At 35.0% G+C, this 26,752-nt stretch overlaps 1 protein-coding gene across 1 annotated transcript; it reads left to right on the forward strand.

Annotated features, from left to right (window-relative positions):
- Positions 1-20,501: 20,501 nt before the first annotated feature.
- On the forward strand, positions 20,502-26,096 carry LOC136203716 (serine carboxypeptidase-like 18). Its single transcript, XM_065994928.1, has 14 exons — positions 20,502-20,664; positions 21,711-21,856; positions 21,947-22,023; positions 22,098-22,220; positions 22,307-22,409; positions 22,501-22,538; positions 22,620-22,721; positions 22,810-22,896; positions 22,997-23,164; positions 23,274-23,345; positions 23,422-23,540; positions 24,611-24,724; positions 24,877-24,931; positions 25,904-26,096. The coding sequence occupies exons 1-14, from the start codon at positions 20,519-20,521 to the stop codon at positions 25,985-25,987; spliced, it is 1,434 nt and encodes a 477-aa protein (XP_065851000.1). The 5' UTR covers positions 20,502-20,518; the 3' UTR covers positions 25,988-26,096.
- The last annotated feature ends 656 nt before the right edge of the window (positions 26,097-26,752 follow it).

Genomic DNA, 26,752 nt, shown 5'->3' on the forward strand with positions numbered 1-26,752 from the left:
GCCCTGATGGCATGAATCCAGCGTTCTATCAGACATTCTGGTCTATAATTGGGGCTGATGTGGTTAAATTTTGCCGGGATTATATGGAGTCGGGGACTCTTCCGCCAACGGTAAATGATACCAACATTGTGCTGATTCCAAAAAAGAAGCAGCCTGAAACGATGATGGATTTCAGGCCGATTTCTCTCTGTAATGTGTTGTATAGAATCCTTGCAAAGGTAATTGCCAATCGGCTGCAACCTTTATTAAATGGCATGATTTCTGAAGCTCAAAGTGCTTTTGTGCCTGGTAGGCTGATCACTGATAATATAATTATTGCGTTTGAAACAACCCATTACCTTAACAGACAGACACAAGGGAGATTTGGTTCTGCTGATAGGGGTCAAAAACCCCTATCTTTGGGTACGGTTTTAGGACGGGTTTTAGCATTATTTAGTTAATAAGCGAGCATTTCTCGCATTTAAATGCTTTTGTGTGAGTTAGTTAGGAATTGGAAATGTTTTATTTATTTTTCGTTGTTTAGGCTCGTTTTATGACCAATTTAGGCAATTACGGCCAAAATAGCATGCATAGTATAATTCCATTATCTTTTGAAGCTAATTGGTCCGCCAAAAGTCGCACCAAACGAAGCGTTTGCTTAAAATAAGCGATTGGCGGGTCAATTTAGCCCTTGGACTAATGTTGTTTGGAGTTTATGTGCGTGTGCAGGTTAAAACATGATCAGTTTCAGGCAAAAATCGTGTCTCGGGGACCCCCGGCAGTCGCTCGATGAATTGAGCATCGGCGCGCAGCCCGGGCGCTGCTCGGCGAGCAGCCTAGGCACTGCCCAGGCACTGCACAGACACTGTGCCTGCTCGCCGAGCAGGCCACCAGAGGCCTGCTCGCCGAGCAGGGCGCTGCTCATCGCGAGTAGCGCCTGCTCGCCCTGCTCGGCGAGCAGACCTGCGGGAATTGGTCAAAAAGACCAATTCCGCCCCCACGAAGCCACGATGGACCCCACAACTTCCTACATCAATAAGGACACGAAAATAGGTCAAAAAGAGGCCCGAGCCGTGTCTATAAATAGGATTTTTCCAATGTAATTTAGACATCTTTTTCCTTTGTAATTTTCTTAGCTTTTCACCTTGAGAAATCCTCTCCACCTCCTCCATATCCTTCAAACCTCCATTGAAGACACCTCCGAAGCTCCATTCACCGAGGATTGCTCAAGCTTCATCCTTAAATCCTAGAAAGACACCTGCATTGGTAGACAGGTTCCCTGAAAGGGATTTTTCTTCTTTTACATTCTGTCTAGCCTCTGATACATGCTATGAATTCTAGGTTTATTGTAACTTCGTGACAATGTTTCCATCTTTGATATATATTATAGTTCTTGTTTATTCAATTGTTTTGATGTTTTAATCTTTGTCTTACGCTTTGTCTGATTGGTTGCACTCATTCGATAATCCTAAAATTAGGTTGGCACATATTGCGAGCTGAATCACGAACTAGAGACTTTAGGAGGATAGGTCGGGTTAATCGCCTTGGACACAAGTGACTTAGGTTTCAATTCAATTGTTTAAACATTCTATTTTCATTATCATCGTATCCCTTCATGTTCCTTCGGTTAATTGCATTGGTAAAAGATCACTTAGGAGTAGTTTAACTTAATTAGGGGTAGAGTAACTTAATTAGGCGTAGAATAACTTAGTTAGAATCAGATAACTTAGCTAGGAATAGCGTAATTCAACCTAGGAGTAGATTAATTTAATCAAACAAACTCAAAACCCCCTAAGCCTAGATAACATCCGAGATCGAGTAGCTCGGTACTTGCAGAAATAAATCCTGTGGACGATAACCTGGACTTAAACCAGAAATTTATTACTTGATAACGACGGGGTACACTTATCCCTTAGTGAGTTCTCATCTCTAACTTAGGTGAGGGCGCATCAAGTTTTTGGCGCCGTTGCCGGGGATTTATTTCTTCTGCAATATCGAACCAAAGGTCGATTTGTTAGTTTAGGCATTCCTTGTGAATATCCTTTGTTTATATCGTTTATACTTGTTTATATATAATTCTTTATAACTTCTATACTTGTTCATATCTTTTGTATTTGTTCTATATACTTTTACTTATCAACTTTTGTGCTAGAACTTCACTTTTTCTCAGCATTCTCTGATCAATGAATTGGCAAGAAAGAGTCGAGTGGCAAGCTCAAAAGTTTACTATCCCATCAAGACAATACATTCATGCCCTGGAGAATGAGGCTCCCAATCCCTCCATGGCCGACTTAAATGAGAAAATGGATATCTTGATGGCGAAACTGAGCCTCAACACCAATGAAAGTGTAAGTTTTGTGGGTAATCACCAAAGGTATAATTCTAACCCCAATTCTTACAGCTTTTATGGTAATGATTGGAGGAGACCTCAACACTCAAATCTGTCCTACGGGAACCCTAACATGTTGAGGCCTCAAAATAGGTTTGTTAATGAGCACAGGGAGAACGAATTGGGAATGTTCCCTTACGAACAAGCAAGCCAAGTTCCTCCACAACCCTCTAGCTCACGAGATGAGGTGATGTCCCTTTTGAAAGGAATATCAGCCCGACTTACAATCAATGAGGAGGTTTGCAAGGATTTGAGCAACCAATTGGCTCAAATAAACCATGAGATGCAAGAGCACTCCCGAGATGCCCTCCCAAGCATAAAGGAAAACATAGAAATCCCACAAAGGGAATCAGCTCAAGCCATCTCTTTGAGGAATGACAAAAAGGTAGAACCAAGTCCACTATCACATGCATCACTCGAGGTAAGTGAGGAACCGGAAGCGGTAAGCAACCCCGGTTCAAAATCTGAAATTCTAAATCATGTGATAGAGATAAAAGATCAAATCAAAACTTGTGTATCTCAACTACCTTTTCCTCAAAAATTAGAAAAGTTTAGGTTTGCTTCATGCTTAGAAGTTTTCATTCTCTTCGACCTACCAAGAGAATCCAAAAGGGAGCAAACCAAACTTTTTCATAATATGTTTAAATTCGACCTCCTGCTTTCATTAAACTTATTAGAGGCTCTTAATCCGTTTTGTAGGTACGGGTTATTTCTCAAGGAGTTCGAGTTCCTAACGCGAGTAGAAGCTTACACTTAGGAAGGAATTCTATGTCGAGCTCACCGACTATAACGTAGCGCTTCTTGGGAGGCAACCCAAGTTTTAATAAAACTTTTCAGGTTTATTTTTTTTAGATTATACATTGATCTTTTAGTTTAGTCTTTTTAGTTTTCTTTTACGTTTTTTTTAAAGTGTTCGTTTAAAAAAAATATAAAAAAAATAAAAAAAAATAAAGAAAAAAAATATAAAAAATATATATATATATATATATATATATATATATATATATATATATATATATATATATATATATATTTTTTAGTTTTTAGTTTTCTTTTATTTTATTTTATTTTTATTTTTCAGGTTTAAAATAAAATTAAAAAAAAAAAAAATTGGCCCAGAAGGCCCAGCTCGCCGAGCTGGGCACTCCAGCTCGGGCGAGCAGGGCCCAGCTCACCGCGAGCTGGGCGCTGGCGCCCAGCCTGCCGCTGGGCACTGCGCCCAGCCCGCCGCTGGGCACTGCTGCCCAGCCCGCTGCTCGGCCGCGATAAGCAAACTGTTCGGGATTTTTTTTAAATCCCGAACGGAGCTGAAAAAAAAAAAAAAAAAAAAAATTTGGCACCGCAAATCATCAAATTTTTGGCGATTGCGATAAAATCCGTAAGTTTTCTTCTCCACCCTAACTTTTTGCACTTGTACTTTATGGTTTGTGATGCAATGTTGGAACTTATTGCATATTTTTAGTGTGAGGAGGAGGGGTAGACAAACTTACAAAAATTGTATAAAATTTTTAAATTTTTGTTGCGTCGTGTCTAGTTTAGTTTAGCGTTTTTGGGTTTTGTTTATGTTTTTGCATGTTTAGGACCTAAAATCGTGAACCTCCTTCGAAGCTAAACTTCGTTATTTGTCCTTGAGGGCTGAAAACCGAATCTAAGATTGCATGACAACTAGTTTAGGTGCAGGACACAATCCTTGTATCTGTAAGAGCATGAGCTAAAGTTTGCATTTAGACCCTACTTTTGAAGAAATGCTAAAATCATTACTTAGGTAGATAACTTAAGAATTGAAGGCATGTGACATTAAACTTGAGTTTGGGGAAAACTAGTAAACACAAAATTGAAACCCAAAGAATTGTGAGTTGAATTTGAGCCTAAGAGCTAACATCAAAAAGCTCTTTTTCTTGACATTTTTGTGTGAATGCTTTGACTTGTGGAAGATTACAGATTTTGCACCTAATACTATGTTGAACCTACATGCAATGGTTTGAGATGATAAACGATGAATCAGCCTCATTAGAATTAACCCTTTTCTTTACCTTATTTTTTCTTTTTCATCCACTCTAGGAAGCCCCTTTGAGCCTGTATTTTTGTAGTTTATAGATTTTTCTTTCGTTCTAACCTATTTTTGCAAACCACAACTTGGTTTGCTGCTTAACCCAATTTATTTTGCAAAGCTCAATTAGAGCCTTTGTTTTCTAGCGCTTTATATTTGTTTATGGCATTACAGTAGCAAGCCAAAAGGCTAAAAAGTGAATGAGCATCACTATCCCAAAAAGAAAAAAAAAGAGAAAAACAGAAAATAGAAAAAGAAAAGAAAAGAGACGAACAAAAAGGAGAACTTCATTCCTCAGTTCTTAAAATCAAAACGTCTCAAGAAAACATCCCAAAAAGAGAATAATGGATGAATAAAAAGCTCAATCACTTCATATTTGCTAAAGCCATTTGAACTTTGTTTTTCTAGTGCTAGAACTATTGACCCTTGTTGTACCTTTAACCCTCTAACCACATTACAACCCCAATTCGAGGCTGTTTTTGATATCATCGGAATCATATAGCATAGTAGAGGAACTCGGATGAACGTGCAAAATCAACGTAATCCTAAGCAAGATCATAAGCCGAGAGTAAACACTTTAGCCACCAAAATTGTGTGAAATGAGTGAACTACCTATGGTGAGGTGTTTTACTTAGCGATCCCCTTAAACTCGTTTAATTAAACATGTGTCCTTTTGCTTAAAACTATGACCTATGATAATTGAAGTGCGGCTTTTGGATATCGTGTCTCTACTTTGTATTTCCGAATGCATGTAATTACAGATGCTCGAAATTGTGTCAAACACCTAGTCAAACCGGGAGGTTTTCTAGCTTGCTTGTGATGGCGGGTTTAGTTTTTTTTAGTTTACTTGGGGACAAGTAAAGTTTTAAGTGCGAGGAGGTTTGATAGGGGTCAAAACCCCCTATCTTTGGGTACGGTTTTAGGACGGGTTTTAGCATTATTTAGTTAATAAGCGAGCATTTCTCGCATTTAAATGCTTTTGTGTGAGTTAGTTAGGAATTGGAAACGTTTTATTTATTTTTCGTTGTTTAGGCTCGTTTTATGACCAATTTAGGCAATTACGGTCAAAATAACATGCATAGTATAATTCCATTATCTTTTGAAGCTAATTGGTCCGCCAAAAGTCGCACCAAACGAAGCGTTTACTCAAAATAAGCGATTGGCGGGTCAATTTAGCCCTTGGACTAATGTTGTTTGGAGTTTATGTGCGTGTGCAGGTTAAAACATGATCAGTTTTAGGCAAAAATCGTGTCTCGGGGACCCCCGGCAGTCGCTCGGCGAATTGAGCATCGGCGCGTAGCCCGGGCGCTGCTCGGCGAGCAGCCTAGGCACTGCCCAGGCACCGCCCAGACACTGTGCCTGCTCGCCGAGCAGGCCGCCAGGCGCCTGCTCGCCGAGCAGGGCGCTGCTCGTCGCGAGTAGCACCTGCTCGCCGAGCAGCTCGCCCTGCTCGGCGAGCAGACCTGCGGGAATTGGTCAAAAAGACCAATTCCGCCCCCACGAAGCCACGATGGACCCCACAACTTCCTACATCAATAAGGACACGAAAATAGGTCAAAAAGAGGCCCGAGCCGCGTCTATAAATAGGATTTTTCCAATGTAATTTAGACATCTTTTTCCTTTGTAATTTTCTTAGCTTTTCACCTTGAGAAATCCTCTCCACCTCCTCCATATCCTTCAAACCTCCATTGAAGACACCTCCGAAGCTCCATTCACCGAGGATTGCTCAAGCTTCATCCTTAAATCCTAGAAAGACGCCTGCATTGGTAGACAGGTTCCCTGAAAGGGATTTTTCTTTTTTTACATTCTGTCTAGCCTCTTATACATGCTATGAATTCTAGGTTTATTGTAACTTCGTGACAATGTTTCCATCTTTGATATATATTATAGTTCTTATTTATTCAATTGTTTTGATGTTTTAATCTTTGTGTTACGCTTTGTCTGATTGGTTTAACTCATTCGATAATCCCAAAATTAGGTTGGCACATATTGCGAGCTGAATCTGACCTAGTCAGTGCCTATAGGATTGACGACCCTATAGAAGATTAAGCCCAAATTACTGAGCCTTAGAGCTAGTTTCGGCCTTACAAGGGAATCACGAACTAGGGACTTTAGGAGGATAGGTCGGGTTAATCGCCTTGGACACAAGTGACTTAGGTTTCAATTCAATTGTTTAAACATACTATTTTCATTATCATCTGCTGCGCTAAAGATTGATATGAGTAAAGCGCATGATCGGCTCGAGTGGAGCTTTGTTCGGGCCATGTTGATGAAGTTTGGCTTTTCTGAGGTATGGGTAAATCGTGTTCTGAAGTGTATTACTACTGTGAAGTATCATGTTGTTGCGGAAGGTCAAGAAATTGGTCTGATTGTACCCTTTAAAGGTGTACGACAGAGTGATCCTCTTTCCCCGTATCTTTTTATCATTTGTGCTGAAGGATTGAGTGGGCTGATTCGTCAGAAAGAGCGAGATGGGCTTTGGCATGGTTGTCGGATCGCGCGAAATGCCCCAGTGATTACCCATCTATTTTTTACGGATGACTGTTATCTGTTTTTCAGGGCTGCTGTGGATGAATGTGAGGCGGTGCAGGAAGTATTGAATGAGTATGAACTCGTATCGGGACAAGTTGTGAATTTCAATAAGTCGGCTATCATGTTTAGTAGAAAGGTGGCGGGGGATGTTCGAATTGCAATGTGCAATGTCCTGGGAGTGCGAGAAACAACTGATCAGGGGAGATACCTTGGTCTTCCGTCGATGGTGGGGCGAAATAAATCCACGGTTCTGCGTTTTGTAAAGAGCCGTGCGTGGGATCGTATTCAAGCTTGGCATAATCAGCTACTGTCTAGAGCTGGTAAAGCAATTCTCCTCAAAACTGTATTACAAGCTTTACCTAATTATGCCATGAATGTGTTTCTTTTTCCTCTTGAGGTTTGTCGTGAGTTAAAACGGATGTTTAATACATTCTGGTGGTGCAATGAAAATTCTGGGATAAGATGGATGAGTTGGGAGAGGATGTGTGTGGATAAAGAGGAGGGCGGCATGGGTTTTAAGAAACTCCGGGAATTTAATACGGCGATGCTTGGGAAGCAGGGATGGCGAATTTTGACGAAGCCACATGCCTTAGTGTCGCGACTGTTAAAGGCTCGCTATTTTCCTCATACGGATTTTACCCATTCGCTTAAGGGTCGAAATCCAAGTTATGTGTGGAGTAGTATATGGGAGGCGACTCAGGTTTTGCTGCGGGGATGCAGAAGACGTGTAGGGAATGAAGTTGATTTGAGGATTGGGGAGGATGCATGGATTCCAAAGAATGTTACAGGTCGTCCAACCACTGCACTTCCTGATCATATTCTGCAAGCACCGGTCTCGTCATTATTTTGCACTAAAAGGCGAGCGTGGGATTCTGAAGTTATTTTGGATATTTTCAACCATCATGATGCTAATAATATCCTCAGTATCCCCTTATCTGTAAATGATAACTCCCATGACTGGTACTGGTGTTATGAACAGAATGGTGAATATACTGTCAAAAGTTGTTATAAATTGGCTGTTAATGATGTTGTGAATGGGAATATAGGGGCTTGGCGGAAGTTATGGAATTTGCGAGTGCCTGCAAAAATAAAGAATCTGGTTTGGAGAGCGTGTCATGAAGTTATTCCTACGGCGGCGAATCTTGCTCGGCGAGCTGTTGTATTATCTGGTTTATGCCAATTCTGCAGTGAGGAGCAGGAAACAAGTCTGCATATTTTTAAGAATTGCCGTTTTGCACATGCTGTATGGAGTTATGCTGATTTTGGAAGAGGAGTTCGCCATGGCCATAAAACGTTCTTAGAATGGATGGGCGAACTGCTGAATTTATTGCCAAAGGATAGGTGCTGTTTATGGGCATCAGTTATTTCAAGTATCTGGTACTGTCGAAATCGGTTGATCTGGCATGGTGAGAGGCCGCGGGCTGCGGCGGTTTTCCAGATGGCATGCTCGAGTTTGCAGGCATGGCGGACGGCACAACTGCTGGTGTCAAATAATTGTCGGGTACCTGCTGCACCGGCTGGTATTGATCGTTGGAGGCGCCCGCCTATGGGCTATCTAAAATTAAACGTAGATGCTTCGGTCGTAGCTGGTTCGGGAGTTATGGGAATTGGAGCTGTGTTGAGGGATAGTGCAGGGGTGTTTTGTGGGGGAATGGTGATGAGAGTGCTTGGAAATTTTCTCCCAAGGGAAGCTGAGGCGGTAGGAATTAAGGAGGCACTCAGTTGGGCGAAGAATCGTGGAATCGATAGGCTGATTGTTGAGTCTGATGCGCTGACTGCGGTTGAAGATATTTATAGACCGCGTTATTGGTCTGCATATGGCACTCTAATTGAGGATTGTAAGAGGTTCTTAGTTTCTTTTAATGACGTAGCTGTCAGGTTTGTTGCTCGTTCTGCGAATGAGGTTGCTAATGCTCTTGCTCATGCACGTCATTCTTTGTCAGAATTGACGGAGTGGGGTATTGTCCCTCCGGATTTTGTTTTACATTTGCTGTTTGCTGATTCATATTAATATATCCATCTTGTTTGATTAAAAAAAAGGATATATTTTGTTAGTGCTTTAAATAATAATAGATAATTATTTTCATTTCTTAAAAGAAAAAAACGGACAAGGTAGTGGAAAAGTGGGAGAGAAATGCAGGAGATATGAAGTAGGGAATCAAATTTGATTCCTTGCTATTAATGTAGGAATGGGTGATTCCCCTATTATACGGAATCAGCTCCCATTTCCTCTTAAATATTATTTAATCAAACATGAAGAAAGGGAATTGGTTATTCCCATTCCCATTCCATGGCATAATTTTAATTAACCAAACACTTCCTTAGAGATTGTGTGAAGAGAAAAAATGTGTGGAGGGAAATTCTTCCGATCCATTTGCTACCAAATTTCTTGGCCTATCCTGGTCATGATTGGTTTATGGATGGAGTTAAGGGTATCCTGGTCATGATTGGTTTATGGATGGAGTTAAGGGTTTGTTATTGCCTGAACTGGAGCATGGTGCTATTCTCTTTGCCGTTGTCTGTCACCAGCTTTGGCAGTGGAGGAATACATATATTTTTGGAGAAGAAGCAATTGTCTTTCCTAATTTACTTGCTTTTTTCTCTAAAAAAAATTAATACTATTATTAAGAGCTTCAAGGAGGATAGTTTACCTAATACTAGCCAGAGGAATGTGGTTCAGTTATTGGGTTGGAATAGACCTGGTGAAGGGACAGTAAAGTTAAATATTGATGGCTCTGTCTGTCGGATGGCAGGATTGCGGCTGGTGGGGTTTTGAGACACGCTGGTGGTGCTTGGGTGTCTGGCTTTGCTCAGAATCTAGGCGTGGGATCTTCGTTCACTGCTGAGCTCTGGGAAATTTTCTCTGGGCTTAGACTCGCCAAAAGTCTGGGCTTGAAAAGTCTTCTTGTGGAATCTGATAACCTTGAAGCAGTTAAAATTATCTCTAAAGACAAGGCTTTGTGTTTGAGTAGCCAAAATTTAGTAAAAAAGATCAAAAGGTTATGTATGTTCTTCCTTCGACACCATCAACTTTGGACATGTCTTCAGGGAGCAGAACAGGGTTGCAGACCGCCTTGCTGTTGAGAGCCATATGAGGATGTTAGGAGTCTCTACTTTCTCGTCGCCGCCGGACTTCCTCTTTTCTATGCTTTCAGATGATCTAGTTGGGGTTAGCTTTCCCAGGCTAATCCCGGATTAGTTTTTTGGGGTGTTTTGTTTTTTGTTTTTTTTTCCTTTCGTTTGTCTACCAAAAAAAATTGTTGGTCATATGCAAGAATGAATTAAGATTTCAACTGTTAACCAATATGAGGACAACTGTTCCAAGCTAGTCCTTAGCTTATTTGACATCAGACTTAAGATTTATCTCAAAACCTAAGTTGACCTTATATTCTTTTACTTATAACCCAAAACCAATTAATTAATGCAACCATTTATTCTAAAAAAAACAAAACAAAAAAAAACTAACTCAATTTCTGATGAGTTTTTAAACATCATACATATCTGTCCTTTTTTCTTTATTTTGTGTCTATCAGTAATTTTTTAAAATCGAGTCAGAGATTACAGGAAGAACTACATTTTCCTCCACTAAACTAATGCTAATCTCTTCATTCCAAAAATGCTATAACAGTCATGTTCAAATAATTAAATAATCAAAGCTTTTATCACATCAGAAAAGAAACCCACCATCCTAACAAACCGAAATGGTTCAAGCCTCCCACAACAGACTCGCTTATTTCACCTGTACATATTTAAAAACTATTAAAGTACCCAACCTTAAGCAAAATATAACAATTTAAGAGTAAATTACATGCATGATGTACAATCTTTACCTGTTTTCACACTTTGGTGTATAACCTTTAATTTTGCCCATTAAAGTGTACAAACTTCAGGTGACCTACCACCAAAGTGTACGGTCGGTAATTGTGACCGATCAACCCAAAGTCAACGTGCCACATCATCATTTTCATCCTATCCATTATAAAAAGTGTGGCCCACTCCTTATGAAATTATAAAAATACCCTTTACCTTTATATAATTACTAAAATACCATTGTCTTCTTCCTTCCTCCAATTTTTCTCCATCTTTCTCTTTCCCTTTCTCTCTCTAAGTCTCTCTCTCACTCCTCTCTTCTTTTTTTCCCATTTGTTTGGAATCAAAGAATGGAAATTCAACGGGCTTAACATGTCTGAATCTACATTCTATAGATTTCAACTTTTGATGAGTCTTCCTCCCATTTGACTCATATATTCAAGTCTTCATCTTTTCTATTCTGAGAACGAATTTTGTAGCCCAAATCCCTAATTCTTCACTACCCATTTGTTTGATTTGATAGAGGAGCAGATTTTGATTCTCTGGCTGCAAATCTAGAGGAACCCAAGTTCTTAAATTTGCAGAAACAGGAATTGTAATTCAAGAATTTGGGTTCGAACCCAGATGCCAAATTCAGTTAACTCGTTTCATTATTAATGGAAACCCGGTTATCAATCTCGATCTTTTTCATTTTAGGGTTTCTATGCAATTTCTTCTCTGATTTCGTCCAATCTCAATCCCCAATTGTGAACTTTACACCCCAGCTACTCCCCCACCTCCGCCTCCACCACCACCATCTCCTCCCCAAAGAACAAATCATACGGTTACAAAATTAACCAATCAAAAAATATTTGTCATTTTTTTTCGAGAAATAAAAAAGCAGGACCATTTATTGCTTTTCTTTTACTTAATTAACTATGCACAGATAATTTTTCTCCATCTTTTTCAATTTAATGCTTTTCATTTTTAAGCAGGACCATTTAATGATTTTCTTTTACTTAATTAACACTTATTTATTTATTTATAATTAATATTCCTGGGTAGTTTGTCATTTCTGATATTCAATCGCCAGGTGTACTCCACTCTCAACTTTTATTGTGCAGTTCTGGCTGCTGAGATCTAATATTGCGGTGGTCATATCCATCGTGGACGGCGGAAGGATGGATTTTATGTAAAAAAGACAAGCGTGTTCTTCTCCTTCTTGCCATTTACAATACCACTTTTCTTGCCATTTACAATACCACTTTTTTTTATCAATCGAAGACAGGGAGAGGAGTGAGAGAGAGACTTAGAGAGTAGAGTTAGAGAGAGAAGATTTAGATAGAGAAAGGGAAAGAGAAAGATGGAAAAAAATTGGAGGAAGGAAGAAGACAATACATTTTAGTAAAGGGTATTTTTATAATTTCATAAGGAGTGGGCCTCACTATTTATAATGGGTAGGATGCAAATGATGATGTGGCATGTTGATTTTGGGTTGACCGGTCACAATTACCAGCTGTACACTTTAGTGGGAGGTCACCTGAAGTTTGTACACTTTAGTGTGCAAAATTAAAGATTGTACACCAACCTGTGAAAACAGGTAAAGGTTGTACACTACGTATGTAATTTACCCAACAATTTAATGCCACTGGAGGATATGCAAAGTACGTCTTGTATAACAAATGAAATATGAATTACACATGAAGTAACAATATAATGACTCCCGAGGACGGGGAAGTACCTCTTGAAGTAACAATACAATGACACTAGAGGATATGAAATATTGTCATTTGAGCGTTCCACACATTCATTCTTCCTTTGCACTTCACACGATACAAATCTTTATGGAGTCAGGCAAGAAAATCATGCATTGGATTAAGGAGAAGAAGTCCTAAAAGTGATTCAATCCCTACGAAAGTAAATTGATAATCTGACAGTAGCAGCAGATGAAAGAGAAGCCAAAAATAAGAAGAATCACATAATCATACTAACTTGGGAATCATGCTAGTTACAGCCACTAAAATTTGCAAGCTGACGAGCATGGCATTAGTAACTAAAATACAATATCATAAATTGAAATGGATATAACGTAATAAACAGCCTCTTTTTCGTGCAGAAATAACTGGTGAGCCACTAGAGAAGTTTTCAGCTAATCGAGAAATCCTTTCTGCAATATTAAGACCCCTTATCTCAACCTTCCATTAAAACTCAGACTATATAAGCAAAGGAAACCCAAATACTAGCAAATAGCAAAAACGAAGATGCATGCATACCTCAAAAGACTGCTCCTCTGTTACAGCAACACACTACATCGAATTCTAGCACATGATAAAATAGAGAAAAACTAAAATGAAAACGTAATGGAAAATGAACAGAAAATAAAATTGTATTGATCGATTGAGTGGTAAGTACAAAGAAGCTTACCAGTACATGATCAATGCATAAAGGAGTTAATCAACCTCTATTAAACCATTCCTTCTTTACCTTCAAATTAAGAACAAAATGGACTTCAAAAAGTGACACTGCGAATACAAATTACCAACCATTATAAGAAATATCAGAAGTCCAAAAGAAAAACACCAAGAGCGCATAGATTCAAGCTCATTAAAGAAAATAAGAATAATAGAAAGATGAAAAAAAACCTTTGGACAACCTTGGAAATTTAGAACTATTCAGGGCATGCATATGTAAAGAGATATTCTTTAGTTTTAGATACGTAATTACATCTTGCAATGATACGTAATTACATCTGAGAACCCTCAAGGTTCTGTTGGTGGAAAATAATTATTCTACACGCCATGTTATCACTGCCCTGCTTCGCAACTGCAGTTATGAAGGTTTGGATTTTGACTCCTTGTGACTGAATAGTTTATGCTTTGTTCAGCTAATGATTATAATGAAAATAGAGATATGCATACAGAGTTATGAGCTCATTATTCCTTCTCAATCTTTATTTTATGTTTTTTTTAACCAACTGTGAAGAATGAGCTCATCAGAGATTAAGAATGAGAGAAAGTGAAGCTGAAAAAAAAGAAAGATCTAAGAATAACAGTTTCACTGCTTGAGTTAGATAATAGCTGCTTTTATTGTCAAATTTATTTGATGCTGCTACTGGTTATTGTCGGATATTGGACCTTTAACTATGAGCTTAAGCTTTTAGTTGAAACGGTTTCATGACATGGTATCAGAGCATCTTTGATCAAATGGTCAAAGGTTCGATTCCTAGGGTGCTGGGTTTGAAATCTAGCACTTGTTCCCTCCCTCGTACTATAAGGGGAACATACTACCCAAGAACCAATTTGCTAAAAGTACAACCAGTAAAGATTTACTATGCACATTTGAGCTGAATAGCTGATTAGGCTAGATGATATGATGTGTTAAGCTGACTCTGTTGGGGTTTTGTGTCCTATAGTCAATTGTTGCAGGATACAAACTTATTGTAAATGAATTGTTCTTTATATCATTTGTTTTAATGAGATATATGTTTTATAACTATATAAAGGCAATCCCTTTTAAGCACTAAATAAAGTCTAATAAAAGGAAATCCGTAAGTTTGTTTAAAGTGATTATAAAGTGTTCATACAAGCATGAAGTGAGACAAAACTTTATAATAATCTAATAAACTTAAAACCACCCCAAGTCAAGTGATATATTTAGGATTGATATATCACAGTTGAGACTTGTATGTAACAATGTCTTCTGTCCGACAGAAAGCTGATCTCACAAGCTTCACATATATAGATATCTGGACAGTTACATAGATCCGGTGAAACGTTGTTCATTAGGATTGGGGGATCCGACTTGAGATAACAGGATGGGTAGATTCATCCTTGTCAACTGTTCATCTCATTGGTATTAATAGGTATAACTAATCCTCAGACTCAAAGGAATGTTAATTGGTCATCCTGAATTACTGAATGTGAGACTTTGATCCTGTGGTCCCACGATCCTTAACAGAGATGACTCTGGAGTGTGAACTGCAAAGGTTGGGTGTCACAGGAAGTAATTTCAGGGTAGTTATACATTGGATTGAGCATTTATCACTCCCGATTAATGGGAGATACATCCAAGGATCGCTTGTGGAAGACTCGACTCTAAACCCTTGCAAGGTGATAGCTTAAGAGTAGAAATTCGGATTTCACTTAACCTATCTTTTTGAGTTGACTCGGCCAATAACAAGTAAAACGAACGTCTCGCTATATGTGACTTGACATTACCCATAGTCATAAGATTCAGTTCAAGGATGTAGTTGATAAAGGATCGTATTATACCGTAACTAATACGGAAGGGTTAACGACAGAATCAACCTGTCTTCTTAACGGACTCTGGGGGAATGATTACGGACTTGCCAATAACATACTCTGTACATCATTCCGTTATGCAAGGGATTAAATATAATTCTTGAAGAAATTAATTTAATAGGTTGCATACGGCCAGAAGTAGTAAGAACCTAATGGATCACACATAAGACTTGGAACCAAAAGAGAGATGGATATGATTAATAGATGGAAGCCCAATTAAACCCAGTAAGGCCCAAATACTAGGAGGGGGGCCGAAATTTATATATGTTAGTAAGGAATTAATTTTATTCCATTAATCCTAATTAGATTAGGATTATGAATTAAATTAATTAAAAGATAATTAAGTTAGGAGTTTTAATTAGATTAATATACTCCTATTATTATCCAATTAGGTTATTTATTATTATCCTAAATGTATTTGATATATTATAAGATAATAATTAGGAATCCTATTCCGAATGGAATTCCTATTAAGTAACCTAATCCTATCTAACTAGGGTTTAGATACAAGTGATTATATATACCCCTTGCTATTAGAATTTCGGCTAATGCTCCTTAACCAACCCTAGTGGATTTTCGAAATCCCCTATTAGAGAGAAAGAGAATTCGACTCCCCAGTTCGAGGACAAGAATTCATACGGCTTCTGTCGATTGATTAATTTTCATTCATCTCCTTTTCTCTTTGATCTTGTGTTGGTTAATTAGAGGCAATCTATTTTGGTTGCATCTCATAAGGGTTGATTCTAACTTAATCTCACCGTGTTCACGAAAGAAGGAAAAACAATCAAAAGGGAGAAATTCGTTTTTCTTCGCCTACATCAGGTCAGTTCACTATTTCGAGGATTCCCGGAGATTGAACCGTCGGATCGTCGCGATGTTTGGACAGTAGCTTCTAAACATATTCTTCCACGTTTCCACCGAAGGGATTGTCGTTCAGAGGTCTGGAAGGTCTGTTTCGTATAGGGGCAGATTGGTAAACTGTTTACATCTCCTTTGAAGTTGTGGGCACTTCGTTTGCAACGGTAGATTGATCATCGAAAGGTATTTCTTCTTATCCCTCTTTATATGAAATAACGATTAACGGATCTTATGGTTAAAAGGAAGTAGGCTAAAATTTTTATATTTCCGCTGCTATACTTTAGCCTTAATTTCCATCAGACTCAACATGGGCGATTATCTACTCTTGACATCAATATGTTCACGTACAAAATAAATGTACAATGTCTTATGAATTCTAATATTTTTATCTTTACATATGATATGAGTGTTCTTCTCATTATTGTTCTTGTATCAGTTACTGAAGCAGCAAATGGATTACAAGCGTGGAAGATACTAGCAGATCTGAATAATCAGATTGACCTTGTCCTATCAGAGGTGGTTATGCCTGGCTTATCTAGCATTGGTCTTTTGTACAAGATTATGAGCCACAAAACACACAATAATGTTCCTGTCATCAGTAAGCGCTCAGTCTCATTTTTTCATTGATTGTTCTGGTATTGAGGCATGATTATTTAGTTATGACATCTATTTGAATTGATCGGAGTTTACAAATCCATAAAGGATGCTTGCTGAAGCTAAACAAAAGGTTGCTCTTCTATATGAGAAATACCCAAGTCAATAGGGAACTAATTACTAGGACCTAAGTGCAATTGAATAAGCACAATCGATAGAAATGAGGTAGAAAAAAAAGGAAGAACAAGTATGTTAAATACAAGTAAAACAAACTTCTACAATGCTAATACTTGGGACATTAAAATGATTTGTATATACCCAAAAGGCATAAAGACCATTTGGGCCCCTAAACTATATGGTCAAAATCAATTGACCCCTTATTCTCCTTAAATCATCAAATGAGTCCCTAACTTTTACAAAAACCAGCAATTAAATCCAACTCCTTCTATAAATAACAGAGTAACCAGAGAATCAGCAACATGAGTTCGTCCATGAAAGTGGTAGAGCTATCCAATCATCTTGAAATTTGATCCGTGGAAAACACATCTATTTCTCCAACCAACACTTTACCATAATTTTACAAATAGATTAAAATGCATCACGAACTCCTACTCATTTATATATTCATTCATTTCTCATTCTTCAAATAATAGATTCCCAAATCCATTTTTCTACTTCTACATATCAACTTGCATCTATAATTTTTATTCCCATTATTTATTATCCTTCCTTCCTCTTTAATTATCCATCACTGGTTATTTTCAAATAATTTCTTCTTCTTCACCTTTCGATTATATATACATATACTATTCCTTTCACTTATGTTTTTAAGCTAAACTTTCCCATTCTTTTGTTCGTTTTTTTTTTCAATTTCATTTACATGGCTTCTTATGGTTTTGGGAACAAAGCACCAAAGGTGCTCCATTTTAGTTTATTGGATTGGAGAAACCAAATTTTAGCATAATCTGATGCCGTTTTTGCTTGTGATATGAAGGCAAATCCTCCGTTGTGTAGTGTTAGGCATGAATATGACTGCAATTAAACAGCATGTTAATAACAATTTGTGTGTGATTTAGGCGAAATATTCCTAAATAAAAGAACTTATAAGTGTTTTATGCAGATTTGTATTGATTAAATCAAAAGGGCTACCACACAGCCTGTTTTGCAACGAACCTTGAGGAGTAGAGTAACTTTTGATCCAGCGGATCTCCGCTGCGTACCTGATGACGGATGGCGACTAGACAAGTGGCAGGAGCGGCGTGGCAGTGACAGCAGGCGTAGGAAAGGCAGAAAAGCAACATGATGACAAGATGGATCACCCCCTTGAGTGTTCAAGGGTCAAATTAGAATTAATCATTTCCTAGTAACTTAGCTGTAGAAAAACAATCTTTTATAATATTTTGTGGTACGGCTCGTATTTCTTCCTTTATATAGACATAGTGGAGGGAAGGAGAGCAGTACCTTTTGACTTCGGATAATCGTTAAACTAGAATTTTGGCTTCTTTGGGAGAGGAAAAAGCTCTCTAAGGAAGATGACTCCATCAATGGAGGTTTGTGGAATTAACTCAGGCTGTTCACTCTACACTATGAGTGAGTAGTCATTTTGAATGGGTTTGGCCAGTTAGGGCCGGTTATGTAAGTCTTCTATTATCTTATTTATGAATGAATGGTGATATATTATGTTGTGCTTGATGAATCTTTAACTCCATTTCTTAAGGCATGTATGTTAGTGTTAGATGCATGATAGGAAACTGCTTTTATCTTCACGGAACTATTTGTCGAGCATTCAACCCCGAAACAGAGATGTCAGGAGGTTGTAGTACGTCTTAGAATCTTAAGAACACACGAGAGTTGACTTAAGTGAGCATTAAAGCAGAGACCTTGACTTCACTTTACGTCATTCATGAATAAATAGGGTGTTTAGAGACTGAAAGTAACCTGTTCCGCTGTCCTTAACCTGTTCTGCCTTTTACCGTCATTAAGTACTTCTTTTAATCAACCAAATCATTGACTTTGTTACTGTTTAAACAACATCTCTCATTTAAAGAATACACACACCACGAACACCCTGCTCTACAAAGTATTTCTTATAAACTTTGGTCCTCAATCCTTGTGGATATGATACTTGACTTATCACTTTATTACTTGTATCTAGTACACTTGCTAGAGTCCATTCAGGAGACAACATGTAGCTTTGCATTTTGCAATCCATCTTTGTAGATCTTTGAAAGATTTGAGACCTTCATGACTGAATCAATTTTCAGGATCTGGTTTACTCTGTTCTTTAGAGAAGGGGTTGGGTTCAATTGCTGGTTTTTGTAAAGGTTAGGGACTCATTTGATGATTTAAAGAGAATGAGGGACTAATTGGTTTTGACTATATAATTTAGGGGCCCAAATGGTCTTTATGCCTACCAAAATGCTAAACCAAAATCCTACTCCAAGGAGCAATCATCCCTAAACTCACAATAGACTTGCTCATTATCAAACACAAGTTCTTGTATTAATTACCATTATCATCAGATTCAAATTGACTACTTCCTATGTCTACTTCTTTTTCAACTTTTCTACTTCTTAAAAATCAATCTTTCTGTTACGTCTAATTACTAGAGGAGCATTTGTTCCTCAAACAAGCATATATTTTGCATTATTACCAGCAGTAGATTAGCCAAGTAATCAAAACCAAGTATGCTCAAACCAAAGACCACAATATATAAGCCATAAGAATAATGAAAACCAACTAAGGAGCTTAAAATTCAGAAATTGAAAATTAATGTAAAAGGATGTCATCAAAAACAGAATTGATGTAGTAATGGTCCAAGCATTTACCGAGTTTCTACTGGGTTCTGGTTGAGAGCTTTCTCAGTATTCAAATAAAGTGATTATTGGAAAATCTAATTTAATTCAATCAATTGAAATTGCTAGATAACATAAAATCTAATCCTATCAGTTCAATGTAAATAAATCCCCATGATTAAAATCAATTGATCAGTCACCTGTTTTTTGGAGTACAAGATGATCAAAGGGCCTTATATGACTGAAACTTCCCTCACTTTGGTGAAATCTTGAACACAACACGCCTTGGACTATACGGAGGATAAGGAATTAGGCAGCTTAGTGACTGATTTCCTTTCTTATCTTATTGTTGAGACAGGAAAGCAGGCAAAGTCAAGCAGTCAAGCGGGTCGACATCTATCTGCAGTAGGAGTAGGACGTAGCGCATAAGAGGATCTTAGGAATCGATCTAGATGCCCAGAAGAGGATGCTATCAAATGCGCTCTTGTCGCAATTGAATCAATAGTTAAGATACCCACGATTTTTACTGCCACAGAAGGAGCTCTTACTGTTTTTCACCTTTCTCGCTGCTCTTGATGCTATCGAATCGGAGTTCTTTTTTTCCTTCAAGCTGGTGCTCAAACTTGAGAATAATAGAAATTGACTGGTTCGCGGTTCGACCGGCCGGTCCGGTCCAGTTTTCAAAACATTGGTTCTTATTGCTTGTTGTAGTCTTTTTTTTCTTCCCTTTATGAATTTTGCAGTGACGGCTGCCTGTATATGTGCAGAGTTTTATTCCTCTTAATTTTCATGATATATTTATCCCTTTTTATCTAATGAAAAATTCGAGAATGAATTCCAATGAATTTAAAAAAATTTAATTAGAAAAGAATCCAACTAAAAAGTGTGTAACGAGCATCGAATCGAGTAATTAAATAAACTATATTAAAAAAACAATTGATTTGAAATATGGCTATTAAAGGAAAAGAAATTACAACTTAAAGTCAAACATTGAAAGTATAAGTATATATAGAGAAAAGAAAGTTGGGTGAACAACGTCCATATTTCATTAAAAGTAACTAACTTCTTATATTTATGTCCAAATCCAAACACAATGATGAGGAAGATTTGGTACTAATAATAATTAATAATTGTATTACTATTTACATGTATGTATAGTATATAGATAGAACCAAGAGTTTCAGTTGTCTCTCAGCTCACTCGTTTGTCAAATTACATTAATACAGTTGAAATGGAAAAGACAACAATGTTGGTTACTTCACTATGTTATTACATGTTCCTTGCTGCTCTGTTTCTCTCTTGTCTTGCTTCTTCCAAGACTGTTGTAACTCAGTTACCTGGTTTTGACGGCGATCTTCCGTTCTATCTTGAAACCGGGTTAGTCACTCATTCCCTTCTCTTGTTCTTTTGCCTTCCGAGTTATAATCGTGCACAATATTATAAAAACAAATCAACGTACATTGATGTAATTATAAAATTGACCAATTATGTAGATTAGTTTCACGGATAATTTGGATTCACCGAGAAAGACAAATAACAAAAAGTATGAGTCGAAGTTGAAAAAGGGTTTGTTTGTTTTACCTACGGTTTTGCTATTACAGTTTGCTGTTTGAAAAAACTGATAAACATGAGTTGTTTAAGTTAAAACTCTACTTTTTTGAAGTGAAAAAACAAATCTGAGGTGAAAAGAGAGTAACCAAACACCCTCTAAATCAGATGAGATTGAATTTGGTCGGATCCCATCAAGAATGACCCATCTGTAATATTCAAAAGTGATATTTATATCATTTTTTAGATCAGAAAGTTCTCATTTTATATCCGTTGTGTAGTATGTTAACTGTATATGTGTAATTTTATAATTATGAGAGGTTTTATCCGGGTTTGTGAGTCATTTATAATTTTATTATTTTTATTAAGATAATATATAAAAACGTAAAAGTATATAATCATAATTTTAAACATTTTTATTATTTTTGAGTTAGCAGGTAAATTTTAATACAATGTAAATTTTGTATTAACTTGAAAAAACAACTTGTTACTTTTTCAATAAAGCACTTGAATTCATATGGTGTATAATAATAAATGCAACATAAATTAAATATATAAAAATAAAATATATAATTCAATTTTGAGAAATTCCACTGTAAACTATATCAGAATTGATCACTGAGTGATGTTATATAAATAGTTAAGTTGACGTGACATTATCTAAATGATTGGAACCAATATCGATCCCGATAATTCAATTTTGAGAAATTTCACTATGAACTATATCAGAATTGATCACTGAGTGATGTTATATAAATAGTTAAGTTGACGTGACATTATCTAAATGATTGGAACCAATATCGATCCTGATCCATTTTAGAAATTTTCTTCGGTCTTTGAAAAGTAGATTGATGTTATTATATTGTTGTCAAAAGGTACATTGGAGTGGGAGAATCAAATGCTTCGCAACTATTTTACTACTTTGTGAAGTCTCAAAGAAGCCCAGCTTTAGACCCTTTGATGCTATGGCTAACTGGTGGCCCTGGTTGCTCTGTTCTCTCTGCTTTTTTATATGAAAGTGGTAATTTTTTTTAATTTTTTACTTTTTAACAGAAACTTATCATTTAATTTCAATTAAATTTTCAACCCACACTTATGTTTTATTTTACAGGTCCAGTAACTTTTGATTATACTAATTACAATGGAAGTTTACCAAGCCTACATCTCAACCCATATGCCTGGACACAGGTGATTACATTTTTTAAAAAATTCAATAAATAATAAATAAAAGGTGTCTGGATGATGGATTATAATATTTTCAGGGCATCAACATAATATACGTAGATGCACCGATTGGAACTGGATTCTCATATTCAACTACTGATGAAAATTACTATATTGATGACATGACATCTTCAAATCAGACTTATGAATTTTTAAGAAAGGTACTTTCATTATTATTCTTAAATTAGATAAAATTAATTAAAAAAATTAAAAAAATTTATTTTATTTTTATTTTTTTCATATGCAGTGGCTAATTGAGCACCCAGAATATTTGACAAATCAATTATACATGGGTGGTGATTCTTATTCTGGAATTCCTCTTCCAATTATTGTTACAAAAATACTTGAGGGTAATTAATTAAATTTTAATTTAATTATATTGAATACAATTAATTAAATTTCTAATCACACAATTATTTTTGTATATATAATTTCGTGCAGGTAATGAAGCCGGATTAGAGCCAAGGATGAATTTAAAAGTAGGAAATTTTATAAAAAATGTTTGATTAAAAAATTTACATATAAATAAAAATATTAATTATGTTATTTTTTTTAAACAGGGATATATTTTAGGGAACCCAAAGACTGATGATTATCTTGATGTAAATTCAGCAGTACCTTATTGTTTCAGATTAGCACTTATATCAGAAGAACTCTATGAGGTAACTAATTTAATTTAATTTAATTTTTAGATATCTTTATGTTATATATATTAATTTAATTCCAACATTAATTAAATAATTTTGGCAGACTACAAAAGAAGATTGTGGAGGAAATTATGTAACTGTAAATGCAAGCAATGTAGATTGTGTCGCAGATCTTGATGCTATTGATGAGGTTATAGATTTTATATTTTATGCATTAATTAAGATTAAGATTAGAAAAGAAAAATTCAATTTGTTAACTTTATTTATTATTATTATTATTATTATTTCAGTTGATTCTTGAAATAAATTTGATGAATGTGTTGGAGCCGACTTGCCAAGTTGCGAGACCAAGAAATAAGAAAGGATCAATAAGAGAAATTTCGGAAGGAAGAAGATCGCTCATCGAAGAAGAAGAAAATATTTCAATTTCAGAACTTGATAGTGCGCACTGGTGTCGGGTAAGTCTATTTCTCTTAAAATTGAAAAAAATTGCTGAAAGCTATTTTGGAAGAATAATTAGTTAATGAATTGAGTTATATATGATTAATATTTGGTTTTTCTTTTCAGTACTATAATTATGTGTTGTGTAATGTTTGGGCAAATACAAAAATTGTTCGAGATGCTCTTCAAATTCGAGAGGTATTTTCTATTAATGATTTTTAATTGAAGGTTGAATTTAGCAAATGATAATAATAATAATGTATATAATAAACAGAATACAACTGGAATTTGGAAAAGATGTAATGCAACGATAGCTTATACAAAGACTGTGACAAGTTCTCTACCATATCATAAATACCTAAGTCAACAAGATCTTCGATCTCTTATTTACAGGTATAATTTTGCACTTCATTATTTTAATTTCATTTGAAGATTAATCTTTCGATTTTTTTACATGCAATACAAAAATTCAATTTTAAAAAATTATCTATAATTATGTTAAGTAATAATTTGAATTATATTAAACTAAAAAAATCATTAATTTTAATATATTTTAGGGACTGAGGTTTATAAATTAGCGATCTAATATATATTTTTTAGGGTTTAGAAACTATGAATTTGAGATCTAATTTTTTTAAATTAGAGTATAAAAAATATACTTTATTCATAATGTATAAAAAATAATAACATAGGTAATAATTTTGGGTCAAATACATGAATATCATAATTAAGTACAAAATTACGACTAAGTAATATCATCAAACTTAATTCTTAATATGTCGTTATTCTCTATATGTATTATGATTTTGCTCCATAATTTAAAAATTTTAGACTCCAATTCATAAATTATAAATTCTAGAAAATATATTCTAAACTTTTAATTTATAAATTCTAATCGTTAAAATATATTAAAAATACTGATTTTACTAGTTTGATATAATCTAAATTTATAACTTGACATAGTTTTTTAAAAGATAATTTTTTTTTATGAAATTTAGGTCAAAAAACCCTTTCATATATTGCTGGCCCAATTCAAGCCCAGCTTCCAGAGTATTGGGCTTAAAATGATACTTAAATCTCAAGCCTCACTCGACCTAAAATTATTATTTTTATATATGTTAATTGATTAATTCATTTTTTTTTCTGTAATGTGAAAATAAAAACTATTATTCTATTTTTAATTAAATATGTCAAAAACCGTTCAACTAAAAAGTTTATATTAATTTTTTATCAAAAGAAAATAATTTATTAAGTTGATGAACAAAAATGTTGAAAATATTTTTAGTGAAATTTAATTAATAAATCAAGAAATTTTAAGACTTCAAAAAAAAAAAAATTAAAATTGTGAGCTTTATATATGTATATTATAACAAAAAATAAATCTGAATTATGTAAATATATATTTTTTGTAATTTTTTATTTACTTTTATCTAATCATATTTTAAATATTTTTTTTCTTACAGTGGTGATCATGATTTATCAGTCCCTCATATTGGTACACAAAACTGGATTCAATTACTGAATATGACTGTTAATGAATATTGGCGACCGTGGTTTGTTGATGGTCAAGTTGCTGGGTAACTTTTTTTTTTTTTATTTCATCTTCGTGTTACTAAATTTATACATTTTCAAGATCATCTAGTAAAAGAATTTCAATATTTTTTTTTACTATGATCATAATCTTACCACGTCCTAGAATTTTACATAAAACTTTTTTTTTCCTATACAGTTACGCAGAGAAGTACATGAATAGTGACTTCAACATGCAATTCGCTACTGTCAAAGTAAGAAAAAAATTGTATTTATATTATGATATGTGATTTAATAAAATTTACCAATCAAATATGAACAAAATTTCACATTGAACGAAATTGAACTTTTGTTTATGCGCGGCAAAACATAAAATTACAGAATAAATGGTAAATAACATCCGAATATTTATAATTTATAAAATTATTAATGAATAAATCCAAATATGTATTAATTTAAACATAAAAATATGATAGATACTATGGTTACTTTGTTAAAAACAAAGTAATCATTACTTTGTTTTTTTCTACCATGAGATGATGACTTTGTTTTTTTCCACTATTGAATTAATTTTCTATATCATCATCAAATGGTGAAAAAAAATAAAGTAATGGTTACTTACTATTTGTTTTGTAATTTGTAGTTTTATTCTATACAATCAAAAATTTAATTTCGCTGTTAACGTTTATTAATTATGATAATTCTATTTAAATTGGTTCAAATTTTATTGATTTTGATAAACTACGGGTTAAATATTACCAAAACATAATTTATTTGGTAAACATCAACATTTTTTTTTATAGGATGTCAAACAATACTTTAAGCTTATATTATTTTCCACATGTATCGATTTATAATGTTGACACTTAACCCAACTGTTTAACTTTTTTTTTTTCCTTTATTTTAAAGCTCATAAATTTTACAGGTAAATTACATATCTGGTCCTTCAACTTAGGCTTTTTTTACAATTTAGACCATCAACTTCATTTTATATATAAAAAAAATCAAACTTCACTGAATTATTAGGTCTTTTAATAATATTTTCTATCAAATTCGGACTTTTCTGTTACACTTTAGTGAAGTTTATTATTATTATTATTTTATTATTGCCACAAAACAAAATTGACGGACTAAACTGCAAAAGCGACAAAAATTGGGCCGTATACATAATTTACCCCTAAAGTTTATAGAAAATAACATTTTGTTTATTATTGTGATGTTGACAGGGTGCTGGTCATGTTGCTCCGGAGTATAAGCCAGCCCAATGTTATGCCATGATTGATCGCTTCATGGCTACATACCCTCTTTAAAACGACACAGTTTTATATTGAGATTTTCAATTAATTGGAAATTTATGAAATAATATTAAATTTTGATACAATTTTTTAGAAATTTTACAGTAATCCAATAATTTTACATTAGTAGCCCATTTACTATAAATAATTGCATTTAGGAAGCTAGGTTGATACTTGGTATTCTAAATTAAATAGCTTTAGTTTTGACAGAGCATTCCTCAATATTGTGGGCAAATGATAGGAAAAAACAGAGAATTTTATTATATCGTATGGTGCGTCACGTTATTCATATGTTAAGCTAATAATTTAATGTCACATTACAATTTAATTTAATTGACAAATTAAGTAAATAATTTTTTTTATATATAAATGCATTAAATTAAGCCATTAACATTGAGTTCCAAGGACTAAGGTTGATTTGATTTAAATGACAAGGGTTTTAAGTGACTTAAATTTTGAGTTCGAATCCTAATGTACATATAGAATTCACCTAAAGAATTCCTAACGAGTTTCAAACTGAAATATAAAAAAAAAACATTGAGTGCCAAGGCCAATAGCCCACACTCGATTATTGAAAGTTGGAACCAATTATAAATCAACAGTTGCGTTCACATGGATCCTGATGACCACGTAAATTTGGTCATTCATCGTTAGATCTAGACGGATTAAATATAAGCTTTAGGATGTTTTGAATCTCCATCTTAGGATTTTAATCCATCTAGATCTAATGGTGAATGATCAAATTTACGTGGTCATTAGGGTCCATGTGAACGCAACTAT

Source organism: Euphorbia lathyris, chromosome 8 (genome assembly GCF_963576675.1).
Source record: "Euphorbia lathyris chromosome 8, ddEupLath1.1, whole genome shotgun sequence".
NCBI lineage: Eukaryota > Viridiplantae > Streptophyta > Magnoliopsida > Malpighiales > Euphorbiaceae > Euphorbia > Euphorbia lathyris.

Excerpts from the sequence above, each read along its gene's own strand:
- LOC136203716 (XM_065994928.1), top strand. The coding sequence starts at position 20,519 with ATGGAAAAGACAACAATGTTGGTTACTTCACTATGTTATTACATGTTC. Across the intron at positions 21,857-21,946 it reads TGCTTTTTTATATGAAAGTG|GTCCAGTAACTTTTGATTAT; the intron begins GTAATTTTTTTT and ends TTTATTTTACAG. Across the intron at positions 22,897-22,996 it reads ATCTTGATGCTATTGATGAG|TTGATTCTTGAAATAAATTT; the intron begins GTTATAGATTTT and ends TTATTATTTCAG.